The 14342-nt window shown below is 36.8% G+C and overlaps 3 protein-coding genes across 4 annotated transcripts in view; all 3 read left to right on the top strand.

The window, feature by feature from the left end:
• The window catches only part of LOC105212868 (toll-like receptor 6), a 176575-nt gene that overhangs the window by 108849 nt on the left and 53384 nt on the right, over nucleotides 1-14342 (top strand). The window lies entirely within an intron of this gene.
• Nucleotides 8473-9434, top strand: LOC128919762 (C-type lectin 37Db-like). The gene is made up of 3 exons (XM_054226636.1): nucleotides 8473-8633; nucleotides 8694-8752; nucleotides 8819-9434. The coding sequence occupies exons 1-3, from the start codon at nucleotides 8564-8566 to the stop codon at nucleotides 9131-9133; spliced, it is 444 nt and encodes a 147-aa protein (XP_054082611.1). The 5' UTR covers nucleotides 8473-8563; the 3' UTR covers nucleotides 9134-9434.
• On the top strand, nucleotides 10764-12203 carry LOC105212867 (C-type lectin 37Db). Of its 2 annotated transcripts, none has more exons than XM_011185191.3 (3): nucleotides 10764-11380; nucleotides 11444-11502; nucleotides 11569-12203. In XM_011185191.3, exons 1-3 carry the CDS (start codon nucleotides 11311-11313, stop codon nucleotides 12013-12015), a joined length of 576 nt encoding a protein of 191 aa, XP_011183493.1. In that variant the 5' UTR covers nucleotides 10764-11310; the 3' UTR covers nucleotides 12016-12203. The 2 variants fall into 2 exon arrangements, with proteins under 2 accessions (XP_011183493.1, XP_011183492.1); XM_011185190.3 differs by having other exon boundaries at nucleotides 11039-11383.

The following is a 14342-nucleotide window of genomic DNA, read 5'->3' as shown; positions in this document are numbered from 1 at the left end:
ACTAGAAATTCAGTATACATATGTGCAAAGTTTTGTTTCGATATCTTTAATTTTTAGTTAGAGATATCGTTTTTCGTTTCTGTTACTTTTATACTCTCGCAACAAAATTGCTAGAGAGTATTATAGTTTTGTTCACATAACGGTTGTTTGTAACACCCAAAACTAAACGAGTTAGATATAGGGTTATATATACCAAAGTGATCAGGGTGAAGAGTGGAGTTGAAATCCGAATGCCTGCCTGTCCGTCTGTGCAAGCTGTAACTTGAGTAAAAATTAAGATATCTTAATGAAACTTGGCACATTATTTCTTGGCACCATAGGAAGGTTGCTTTCGAAAATGAGTAAAATCGGACCACTGCCACGCCCACAAAATGGAATCGGATATTAACCACGCCCACCTCCCATACAAAGGTTAGGTTGAAAATTACTAAAAGTGAGTTAACTCAGTAACGAAAAACACCAGAAACACTAAATTTCACATGAGGAATGGCAGATAGAAGCTGCACTCAGATTTTTTTACAAAATGGAAAATTGGCGTGGCATCGTCCATTTATAGGTCAAAAACCATATCTCAGGAACTACTCGACCGATTTCAATGAATCTTGGTTTGTAATAGTTTCCTTACATCCCAATGATATGTTGTGAAAATAGGCGAAATCGCTTCACAACCACGCCTACTTCCTATATACCAGAACTTTGAAGACGATCTGAATCGTTTACTTTACAATATATAGAGTAAGCACTAGTGAAGATATCGATGGAGAACTTTGCACAAATACTACGTTTATAGTGAAACACTATATAGTGCCCCATTCTAAAAATCGCCGAAATCGGACCACAGGTTTTCAAGGCCCCATTAATCGAACACGAGGACCTCGGTGCTTCTAACCTAATATTAGGGTTTCCAACTTTTAATGGACTTTATACCATATATATGACGAATATGTGGGCCAAATAAATAAAGTTAAATAAATAAATTGCGAGAGTATAAAATGTTCGGTTACACTCTTAGGCTTAGTTAAAGCTTTTGATAAGTTTTCGGTTATCGCCGTTTTGTGGGCCTGGTTTCATCATCAACATCTAAGATTATATGCTCATGTAATTTGGCTAAGATATTTCATGTATTACTAAATTTATTAGCTATTAATCCCATCGTATTTTTCAAAATCCTATAATTGGCTATATGAGAGCTAGGGGAAGTTATGACCCGATTTTAACCATTTCTGATACAGAGACACACTATTAGAAGAAAAAGATTTCCTCTGAATTAAATTAAGATATCTGAGAGATTTACCAATATTTTCTGTGAAAAATTGCCATAAGACATATTCATACATTCATATTCGATATCCGGGGCATTGAAAAGTTATAGTCCGATTTCGACAATTTTTTCACAAGTGATGCCACGGGTCATATACAGTATTTATGTAAACTTTTATTTCGCTATCTTCATTGATCCTTATGTATATATTATAAAACTAGCAGACCCGGCCACACGTTGTTGTGGCTAAGGTATACATTAAATAAAGTTGGTCCAATCTTGGCTTCGGCGACGATATTGATTACTCGAGGTTGATTTATGTTACGCAGCATGATGATAACTCACACTACTTTTAATTGTAAAGTGAGTGGTGATAGTACAGGCAATTTTAAATAGTTTGGGATAATTGACTACGTAATCCTGGTTTGTAGCTGTGTCAACTTGAACCGAAATTCTAAATTGTCGCATTAAGATCATCGATATCTTTTTTTTACCACCAATATAGGTCATTCAATCAGTCATTTATGGTTATCATATTGAGGTTTCATGTCAGGAAAACTTCTCTTTCGAGTCAACGAAGTGACAGAAATCTGTTGGAAATGCTATTAATCCATCGAGGTGTCAACCGCCAACTGCTTCTACAATCGCAATTTGATATTGTTGCAAAAACACTCATATGTTAGTTGTTAATTAGCGATTCTTTATGTGTCGTCACAAATTAAATGATTTTAGCGATGCGATTAGCCCGTCAGTAACAGTTGATCCAGGAATAATTCTAAGAGTCTGGCGTAAATCACCTGCTAACAGAATCCTGGCTTCACCAAAAACGTTCATCGACAATCAAGATCTTTTAAAGTCCTGTGCAGTACCTCCAACGACTTCTTGAATATTTGGAAAATTTTCGTTAAAACGCTATTTTTGACGATTTTGCTGACTGGTGTTTCGTTCATTTGCAATTTAGGAGTAATTTCAAGGCCGAACGTGCCGTATGTTTGCCTACTAACAGGTACCCCTATTCCCGTTAACCTTGGTGGTGAAAATGAGTGAAATTGGTTCGGGAATTACATCAGCCCTCATATACTATATATGATGATTTTCTATTGGACTTTATGGCGAATATATATGTATGTGAAAATATTTGTTATCTTAATAAAATTACATCAATAAATTACGAGAGTATAAAATGTTCGGTTGGACCCGAACTTAGCCTTTCCTTATTTGTTACAAATTGTTTTGGGCTATCGACACAATCTTATACAGTTGAACAATAACAAAAATATTTTCACAAAGCAGCAATGATAACCTTCAAAATATTATTTTTTTGTTTTCTCTTTTTATATTTTTCTTGTCAACTCGAATAAAATTCTCTTATTATTATCTTCCTCGCAATTTTTCCATATTTACTGACTTTCTAATATTTTTCTGGCTTTCCACGAATATTTCAAGACTAAAATTAGCCCGATCGGTTTGGCCGTTCTCGTTTTTTTGCGGCACAAACGAACAGCAATTCATTTTTATATTATATTATTATCAAGCGACAATTTTTTTTAATTCCGCACACGACCATTCAGTAGGGAGCCGACCGCGCGAGTGATCTTAACCCCGCTCCCGTACCCCCGTGCCCGGGTGACGCCAACAACTCTACAACGCATAGTTAGCCGCCGAGCGGCTTTTCAAAATTTTTAACTCGTGATATCTTTTGAATGGAATGTCAGAATCGAATAATTCAAAAAGTTATATAAAGGTTTTGAAGCGATCTTAACCATTGAGTTAACGCAATGTAATTTGCAACTAACCTTAGTATGGGAGGTGGGCGTGGTTATTATCCGGTTTCAACTATTTGCATGGTGTGTGATGGTGGTGGTAATAAAACCAACTGCAGAAAGTTTGTTTATTTGTTTGATTTGTTTAGCTTTATTGGTTTGCGAGATATATACAAAAAACCTATTGGTGCAAATATGCACTCATAGTGCGATCCTTTGTACCACATTTTATTTCCATAGTTTTATTAGTTATGGCACTTAATGTGTTTTCGGTTTTCGCCATTTTGTGGGCGTGGCAGTGGTCCGATTTTGCCCATCTTCGAAAGCAATCTTCCTATGGTGTCATGAAATAAGTATGCCAAGTTTTATCAAGATATCTTAATTTTTACTCAAGTTACAGCTTGCACAGACGGATGGACGGACGGACAGGTAGACATTCGGATTTTGACTCGCCCGCCTCGTCGTCCTGATATCTTTGGTATATATAACCCTATATCTAACTCGTTTAGTTTTGGGTGTTACAAACAACCATTATGTGAATAAAACTATAATACTCTCTTAGCAAATTTGTTGCGAGAGTATAAAAAACATCCATAAGTTCGAATTCAGCCACTCAAATTGTGAAACTTATGCTTTACTAAGCACCATTGCACACTAAATATATTGACTATTCACTGGCGAATAAAGAAATAATACTTCAGAAGTTGTTGGAAATTGTTTACGGAAAATTATAAAGTACCTCGATTATCGATACATATACATCTACATATACGAAGCCTTCAAGAACAGTGAAATCATTGAACTTATCAATATCAACAACTTCTTATGAACCACGAAAAGTGATGGAGCAATGTCATTTCAATAATTAACTGCACATATAATATTCTGAAATGTCAACATTGATTCCATAAAGTACATTTCATTTTCTTAATCATGCTGTTTTCCCTTGCTATGGCATTCATCAGTGATGCGCTCGTTCGAACTTCGAAAAAAAAATCAATCAGCTGAAATAATTTATCCAAGAGCGTGCGTATTGGCGCAACGAAAGTAAACAAGCAGCGAAGAGTTAACAACAACAACCATGATTCAAAGAAATTCGAATAATGGCACTTTTAACTCATTTATCATGAACCCTTCCATACGCGGCTGACAGAAGCGTCAAAAATTCGAACTAAAACAAAAGTCCACAAGCGAAACTGTAGCAATGCCAGACTTACACGTACGAGCCGTATCGCAATAATGAAATGGGTGGCCCGCTCAGCTTTAAGAAAGCTTAGGCCGTACTTGCCGGTGAATCGTATGTCGCCGCTAAATTTACTGTGGGATTTTTGGCGAGTGGGATTGCGGATGGGTACTGAGTACCTTGCCGACGCTACAAACTACAACTGGCAATTGTAAAGAAACATGTTTAAATGAAATTGCACACTTTTAACTGACTCGAACCTACCAATCACTGCGCGCTAGTCAAGCACACAAGCCACTCGAGCACGACCATGGCAATAATAAATGAAAGGAAAAAACATAAAAAACGCGAAATAATCGACATTTCTTGACTTTCTTTGGACTTCAAGTGTCAATAAAAATATACAAATAAGTGTGGGAGTGAGGGTATATATGAGTAGCCTGTGCGTGCGTTGTCGATGTTGAGTGGTGAGAGAAAAATACATTTGGCAATGAATGAATGATAAATTAATTTCACTGAAACTCAAATATTATTTACTTACTCGCATAAGTGAAACCAAAAAAAGGTAAAATGGCGTCGTCCAAAACGACTGGAAACCTGTAAATATGTTTGATTTCTGCAAGTGGCAGCATAAGCAATTGTTTTCATTGACGAGTTGTTGCATTTGACAGAAATTTAATTTAATTTTCCATTTGTTAGTAAGCGCGGACGGCGAAAACAGCGGTGGTTAGACGCGCACAAACATATGCGTGGCTCATATACAAGAGTAGAGTATAAATGTATGCTGTATTCGTTGGATTAACGACGCTGCTTTTGCGCGGGAAGTATAACAATACTGACAGTTTTACAAACTCTTACTTAGGAAGAAGTACCTTCTGTGTACTGTTTTTAAATTTAAGCAAATTTTTCGCCGAAAGTTAAATTTTAAACGTCAAAGCATACTCTTAGGAGAAAGATATGAAAAAATTCAAACAGACTGCCTACGTTTTAAAGCTGATAAGCTTTCAAGAACAATAATATCGACGCAGTCCTTCTATCGCGACGAGTATTTTAGTAGTCGCAAGAGCCTTCTCAGCAATATAATCCCTTTCCGAGTTGTTCTAGCCGGGTACTAACTGATCTTTGTCTTACTGATGTCCATACGATAATGTTGAAAATATCGGTAATATATTTTTACAGTGGTAAAAACAGACAACCAACATACTTGCTCCCACTTTTCAACTGATAAAAATATTCAAAGTAAACTTGGAAAGATGTGGTTGACGTAATGTATTGTAGCTACACACAATACATTAAGCATCTTTATGGATGGATCGAAAATGGAAGACTGTGTTGGGGATATATTGTATGGAGTTAGGCAATTGGTACTGAAGGTACATAGCAAACTTAAGGCGCTGATCAACGCATCATATTGATATGTTGTGTTGAGGTTAGGCCGTCATGGCAGGTACTAACGTTAATCAAAAACACCTGTACTAAAGAAAGGCTACTTCTTATGAACTATGTGTCGTCTCTCCATCTGGTTGCGATAAGAACCAAAACTGGGCTTTGCTTGGCTTAGACATACTAGACTAACCTAACATAGGTATTCAATACCTTCAGAAAACTGTATCAGATATGCCAATTTTATATTTTAAAAGGTCTTTAAAATACTAGAAGCCTGTAGAATTTTAAATATCTAATTAATATGCACATTTATAAAAGAATCCAATGAAATGGTCTACTGCGGAAATTATTGCTTTCGGTTAAAATTTTTAAATTATTGTCCCTGCGCAGATTTCATTCGTGCAATAAAAGTTGTACAAAAGCTTTTAGCAGTTTATGAAGCACGAAGAAGCCGCGCTCCATGTCCACAAGTACATAACTTGGCCACCTAATGAGATGCGATTTAGTTAAGAAAGAAATAAGATGTGAAATAACGCTTATCAACTGCTGCTCGGTCACTGCAAGCGAACTTTGTCTGCATTGCCGGTCGCCTACAATGTAGCAACATGCTGCCTGCAGACCCAACTACAACCGTACTGCGCTGTGCTTTCTTATGCTCTTTACTTGAGCGTAAAACATTAAATTAAAGTAAAATAATGAAGAGTGATAAATGTGGACGCAAGATAAATGCAATAACGACAGCAATCACAAGCGCGCCATTTGCCGAACAAAGGCAAAAACATGGCGGTGGCAGCCGACCAGAGCGCGGCACTCTTCAAAATGAAGACGCAACCGCAGCTAGCCACATTGGCGCAATTGTAACGCCCTTCTTGCGGTTATGTTCGACGAGTTTTTAACACAGACAACAACAACTACACAAAACATAGAGCTACTACTGTACATATGTAGTTGCCCACCACATTCGTATGGGTACTCGTGCCACACTGCCACAGCTGGCGTCGCCGCAGCAGCTGCCGCACATCCTTAAGCTCAAAGCTGCTATTGAAGCTGTTTTAATTTTCATTTTTGCGGTTTGCTCAAAATGAGGAGGCACTTCGGCGCTGTGGCGTGTATGGCACGGAATCCAGGCAGCCACTTGCCACGCGGAATGAAGCCGCTTGCTGCTGCCAACCGTGGTGTTGTTGCTACGCTTAATGAACACCGGAAACAATTAGTGACGTGTCGTTATTTTCTGCGTTACAACGCTTGCTGGCAATGCTCCTACACGGAGTGAGCGGTTGGCGGCAACGTAGGTGGTGCAAGATTTCATGAGTGTCTACGGCGTACTGAGCCGGATGATGGGGGAAAGTGGCATATTGTTTGTGGCAGGCTCGTTTCTTGTCGGCATCGTCGGAGTGGATGTTGCTTAAATAAGAAGAAGATTCTTAATGGCAGCGCTACACTGCAGACATATTGGCGTAGAGGCCACACGTGGAGAGAGTGCCTATGTTCCGACATACATACAGGCAGTAGGAACATGCGTTATTAACGAGCGTGCAAGTGTTGTGTGTCCACGTGTTCATGTGCTCCACACTCATTTACTGGCTTTTTGGAAATATGTGACGCCTGTATTATTGCTCAGCCAAGTGTTAAACACATGTGTGTATTCTACGGTGGGTGTGTGTCGAAATATTTGTTCAGGAGCTGGGTGTAAGGCTTCCTCTTAATTAAAATTGTCATTGAAAATGTTTAACAAATGTTTCGCATTAATTATTTTTTCTCAAGTTCCTCAACTTCATTTCTTTTGCTACTTTCGCTTTAGTCTTTATGCCCTTTAATTATATTACCAGCGTGAGTTTTTAATGCAATAATACAGGAGTTGTGCTGTGGATTTGCTAAGTAGACCTCTTAAATTAAATCATTTCTGCATTATATACTCAGATTTAAGAAAATTTATATGAAGCTCAGCTTTCTTTACATTTAGAAACATTACAAACTGATACATTTAAGGAAACGCTAATTGAATTCAATCTATATTCAGCGTCAACAACGATTATGCGAGTTCTCACTAGAAAACTACCGAATCGAACAAACAACTGGTATAAAGCAAGCGAACTGGCGCAATCAACTAAAGAATAACAAGCGAGTAATTTTTATCCATACATCTACATAGTTTTTTACACGGGAGCCGCCCACTTCAGGGTCATAAGCCATACCTCAGGAACTAGTCGACCTATTTCATTCCAATTTTGTGCACAATATTAACATAATTTTCAATTCCTTCTGATTCGTTTACTTTACAATACATAAAACCGGCACCAATGAGAATATCAGAATACAACTTTATATGGCATTTACTTATCTAAGACCTTCTGATGGTCCCAAATAACATCAGCACCACAGTACCTACGGATACCGAAAATATCATTAAATATCTCAGATATTTTCTTGAAATTCAAAGAAAAACGTTGCCACATAATATTGTGTATCTGTGCTAAAAATGGATAATGGCTCGCGTAATTAATTACCCTAGTTCTAATATACCTAATACTAAGATATTCAAACATACATATTATACCATATATACCGGTTAATATGCAAAATAAAGTGAATCTTGGGGATGAAAATTAGTGAAATCGTTCCAGGAATGACCACAACCCACTATAAAACAAAATATACTATAAATAATGATTTTCAATATTCTAGTGGGCTTTATGTCAAATACACAATAAAAAATATAAATTATACGATTAAACTCGAACTTAGCTCTTCATTGATAAAGCATTTTACGGGAAACGACAGATTATCGCTGTAAACATGCATGCAAACTCACTTTGCCAAAGCGGCGTCTAGGTATAAATACAATATATACATATATTAGTATTATATATGCAATACTTGCATTTAGCAACTCAAGAAAGAATTTAGTTTTCCGACGCATCACGTTGAGTTCGCACTTACAGTTCTCAGCCGAAGGAAAGCAGACTCATTATGCTGAAAACAAAGAATTTTATTTTGTTATTGTGCCTTACGGGTGTCTTATCAAACCTTCCAATTGATGGTGAGTTCTCTCGTCTTTCAGCTGAAATATGATCGCTAATTTTTATTTGTGCGATTTTAGATACTCACGCGTTTACGAAAATTGGTGAAAAGTACTACATAATATTTAGTGCAGTAACGGTAACTATAAATGAGTTCTTGGCATGTGTTTGATTGCATTTTGCGTTAATATCTGAAACGTATTAGATGAACTGGTTCGCGGCCGCAAACTTCTGTCGAACATTTAATGGTGACTTGGTCACAATCGATTCTGAAACCGAACTGAAGGACTTACATGCCTATTTAAATGCAAATAATCTCATAAAGAGAGATTACTGGATTAGTGGCAACGATTTGGCAGAAGAAGGCAAATATATGTCGCTCAGCACTGGACGACCAATGATTTACACTAAGTTCGCTGCCGGACAGCCGGACAGCCGGACAATCAGAAAGAACAGAATTGTCTATATCTTGAAGTTACTACAGACTCTTATATGCGTGATTATGATTGCAGTGGAATGAATTATGTCATTTGTGAAAAACAAAGAGTGTCCGCAACGTATACCACAGGATCATGTGAGAACATGTCTACGGATTGTGCATTGAAGACACTTGGTCGAGCATATTTGCGAATGGGAAACACCTTTGATTGCAGAGCGTAAATAAAGTACATTAATTTCTATGACGGTGAGAACATTACTTGTTTTTGTAAATCTTCATGTAGAACGCAGATTTAGTACCACCAAAGCTTTTTACTTATTCTTCTGTTATTACCATAAAACAATACGAAATATAAAACTGCAGTGCAATACTTTTAAGTATATTCAAAGTTTTCGGTATTTCTTGCATAAATCTGTTTAGCGTATAGTGTGATCGCGAACGAAGAATATTTAAAAGTGTTATGCAAACTGACTTAACTTAACTAACTTTGAAGTTGTAGATAGTTTCGTCTAATCACTCTTGTCAACAGCTGCTACTTTGGACTGAGTAGGCAATTGAAAAGTAAAGTCCTCTCTCGACGAACCAAAATCAAACTCTATAAGTCGCTCATTATTCCCGTCCTGATGTGTGGCGCTGAAACTTAGACGATGGCAACATTCGATAAGACGACTCTTGGGGTTTGCGAGAGAAAGGTTCTGCGCAGCGTTTGAAAAACTTCGCTACTCTCATAGCATTTCATTTTACTCTTGCTACCGCTCTCACTTTGTCGAGAGCCACTGCATAGTCTTAGCATAACAATGTAAAAGTATGTGCTCTACTCTGCTCCGAGTTTTGTTATGTAAAAAACTATAGCTGGAGCGGGAGCAAAAAATTTAATTCTGCGCTATGCTCTGGCGTAGCGGTAGCACAGCAGAGCTAATGAAAATTTTCATGTTCTCTTGTTTTCATGTGTTTGTTGTTTTTTTCTTTTTCTTCAGAAATCTTTTCGAAATATTGCACAGATCATAAACAATTTGATCCACAATTCGGCATATACATATATGGTAGAAAGACCATTGAAAGTTTCAAAGCCCTTATATTAGGTATATGGGAGATAGGGGAAGTTATGACCCGATTTCACCCATTTTTCGCACGGAGACATATTATTATAAGCAAAAAATGTCCTCTGAATTTCTTCAAAATATCTGAGAGACTTACCTATATTTTCGGTAAAAAAATTGTTAGCAGAACTGGGGTCCACCACTGAGGTCGATATATAGGGTCTTGAAAACTTATGGACCGATTTCGACGATTTTTAGAATTGCGATGCCACTCTTTAAATGCAGTATTTCACTAGTGTTTACTTTATGTATTGTAAAGTAAGCGATTCAGATGGAATTCAAAGTTCTGGTATGTGGGAAGTAGGCATGGTTGTGATCCGATTTGGACTATTTTCACATTATATCATTTGATCGTCCCCACTCAAGCTTGACGAAAAAAGCACATTTGCCTTCTGACGTTCAACATGGACAGATGCGCGGACGAAATAAAATGCATATATCGGTATATTGAACGCAGCAATGCTAGCATTATGAGACAATAAAAATTAAGCATATAGTAATCGGGATGAGAAGAGGACGCGATAAGAATTTGTTTTAAAAAAAATTATATTTTTTAAATACATATAATTCCAGCAAATGCCAATAAAAGCATATCACCATCCGATGTTTACATGAAAACCGAACACACTCAGAGCAAATATAAAATCATGCTTGACAAGTTTATTTGAACGTTTTCGGGCAAAACACAAGTGAACATTACCCACACATATGCAATGCTTGACGTGATTATTTGATCGTCTCTAAGGGCTTTAAGAAAACAATTTCTGACTGCTGTCATCTTCAAAGACTTGTCTTCGGGTTCAGGTACAGCCCTATCTTCGTCAAAGCTTGGAATGTAACAGAAGCATTGAGCACTGACATTTCGGACCCATGAGGAATAAGACGCTTGGTAGTATAGATTTATTTATTTTTGTTTGTTTCGAAAGGTTAAAAGCCAGTTTTTTGACAATATCACTGATAAAGCGTTTTTCGGAGTCGACAGATTATCGTTGCGAACATGGATGCAAACTCACTTTGTCACAGCGGTCGTCTAGGTATAAATACAATATATTCGTAATGCAATATTTGCATTTAGCAACTCAAGAAAGAATTTAGTTTTTCGGTGCATCGCGTTGAGTTCACACTTACAGTTCTCTTCAGAAGGAAAGCAGACTCATTATGCTGAAAACAAAGACTTTTATTTTGATATTGTGCCTTACGAGTGTCTTATCAAACCCTCTAAAATATGGTGGTGAGTTTTATCGTCTTCCAGCTGAAATATGATCACTAATTTTTATTTGTGCGGTTTTAGATACTGACCTCTTTACGAAAATTGGTGAAAAGTACTACATAATATTTAGTGCAGTAAAGGTAACTATGACTGAGTACTTGGCATGTGTCCTATTGCATTTTACTTTAATATTTGGAACGTTTTAGATGAATTGGTACGCGGCCGCAAACTACTGTCGAACATTTAATGGTGACTTGGTCACAATCGATTCTGAAACCGAACTGAAGGGCTTACATGTCTATTTACATGCAAATAATCTCAATAACACAGATTACTGGATTAGTGGCAACGATTTGGCAGAAGAAGGCACATACGTGTCGCTCAGCACTGGACGACCATTGCTTTACACGAAATACGCTGCCGGAGAACCAGACAATAGCAAAGAACAAAATTGTCTGTTGCTTGATGTTTTTAAAGAATCTTATATGTATGATTATCCATGCAATAACCCTTTGTATGTCATTTGTGAAAAGCGAAGAGGGTGCGAAACGTATGCCACAGGATCATGTGAGAATATATCTACGGATTGTGCATTGAAGACACTTGGTCGAGCATACTTGTTAACGGAAAACACCTTTGATCGCAGGGCGTAAATAAATTACTACAATTTCTATGACGGTGAGACCAGTAACTGTTTTTTTTATTGTAAGCAGATATAGCGACAATGTTATCTAATAAGAACATACTTATTTTTCCGAAATTATCATTGAACAATACGAAATATAGAAATTTAAAACAAAACTTTCAAGTTAAATAAAAATGAACAATATAACTCATATAAGCAACCCATAAACAAATTATTTAAATCAGTGTAGAAGTTTATGATTTTATTAATTTAAAAGGCGTTATGACAACTTGTGAAGACCCTAACTGTATGTGAGTACTGTGAAACGCTAAATTGTCATTCATAGGTTAAAAGGTTGTTGATTATAAATTAGTGAACGTCATTAAAATATGTTAATGTATGGTTGTATGTGTAATCTAAAATATTTCCTAGCTGTCGATATACAGGGTGTTTTTACTCTCGCAACAAATGTGACTGAGAGTAGTATAGTTTTGTTCACATAACGGCTGTTTGTAAGTCACGAGTCAAAATCCGAATACTTGTCTGTCCGTCCGTCCGTCCGTCCGTGCAACGGATAACTTGAGTAAAAATTGAGATATATTGACGAAATACACATGTTCCTTGGGACTGTGAAAGGGTTGCTTTTGAAGATGGGCAAAATCGGTCCATTGGCCCACAAAATGGCTAAATTGAAAACCCATAAAGTGTCATAATTAAGCCATAAATAAAGTTATAAAAGAAAATTTGGAATAAAGGATCGCCCTAGTAAGGGGCATATTTGGATATAATTCTTTTGAGGAAGAGGGCGTGGCCACGCCTCGAAATATTTTTTGTATATATCTCGCAAACCAATAAAGCTATTAGGTCTACAACTTGGCTTCCGCCGTTTTCCAATAGATGTCTCTAGGGTCAAGCATTGGTCGATTAAATCGATTTTGTTTTTTATATCGATCTTGGGCATTTGTGTCAACATTAACCCAACAAAATTTTGTAGAGATCTGTTTACATCACAAACTTATTCTCAACTGAAAATGTCACTTTTTGAGCCGAATTCTCGACATTTGCGGGAAATTTTGGTTTTCTTTTTTTAATTCCAAGAAAAGTGCGGCTGAGGCTCATCGAATGCTTTCGGATACGTATGGTGAAGCTGTCCTAAGTGAAAAGTGAAAAGCTTTAAATTTACAAAAAAAACGGCGGAAGCAAAGTTGTAGACCTATTATATACACCAAACTTTCTGCAGTTGTTTACGTACCCCACCACATATCATGAAAATAGTAGAAATCGAATAATAACCACGCCCACTTTCCATTCAAAGTTTAGGTTGTACAGAAGAAATAGAAGAAGGAAGATGCATTCAGATTTTTTTACAAAATGGAAAACGGGCGTGTCATCGCAGACTTCTGGGCCAAAAACCATATCTCAGGAACTACTCAACCGATTTTAATGAAATTCGGTATATAATATTTTCTTGACACCCTGATGACACGTGAGGAAAATGGATGAAATCGGTTAACAACCACGCCTACTTCCTACATACCAGAACTTTGAAGACGATCTGAATATTTTACTTTACAATATATAAATTAAGCACTAGTGAAGATATCGATGAAGAACTTTTACAGGAGAAATGGCAGAAACAAGTTGCACTAAGATTTTTTTACAAAATGGTAAATGGGAGTCGCGTCCCCACTTATGGGTCCAAAACCATATCTCAGTAACTATTCAACCGATTTCAATGAAATTCGGTATATAGCATTTTCTGAAGACACGTGTGGATAATGGGAGAAATCGGTTCACAATCACGACTACTTCTCATCTAACTCAATTTTGAATTCCTCTCATTCCTTCGCTTTATAATATGTACATAAGGAACCAATGACGATAACTGAATAAAACTTTACACAAATACGATATATGATCTTTGGCATCACTTGCGAAAAAATTGTTGAAATCGGACTATAACTTTTCAATCCTCCGGATATCAAATATGAAGAACTCAGTGCCTTAGGCTAATTTTTCACCGAAAATATCGGTAAATCTCTTAGATATCTTAATTTAATTCAGAGGAAATCTTTTTCTTCTAATAGTGTATGTTGGTGGTAAAAATGAGTGAAATCGGTTCAGGAATTACCTCAACCTATGTACTATATATGATGATTTTCGTTATTGTATTGGACTTTATGCCTAATATATGAGTCAAATTGTGTGTTATCTTAATAAAAATATAGCAATAAGTTGCGAGAGTATCAAATATTCGGCTGCACACGAAATTAGCCTTTCCTTACTTGTATTTATGTGATTTTCAATTAAACAATACATTTTTTTAGGAGTTGGTCTTTTTGGCAGCTGTTACTT

This window comes from Zeugodacus cucurbitae, chromosome 3, assembly GCF_028554725.1.
Source record: "Zeugodacus cucurbitae isolate PBARC_wt_2022May chromosome 3, idZeuCucr1.2, whole genome shotgun sequence".
Lineage (NCBI taxonomy): Eukaryota > Metazoa > Arthropoda > Insecta > Diptera > Tephritidae > Zeugodacus > Zeugodacus cucurbitae.
This window is presented reverse-complemented; position numbering and strand designations above follow the sequence as displayed.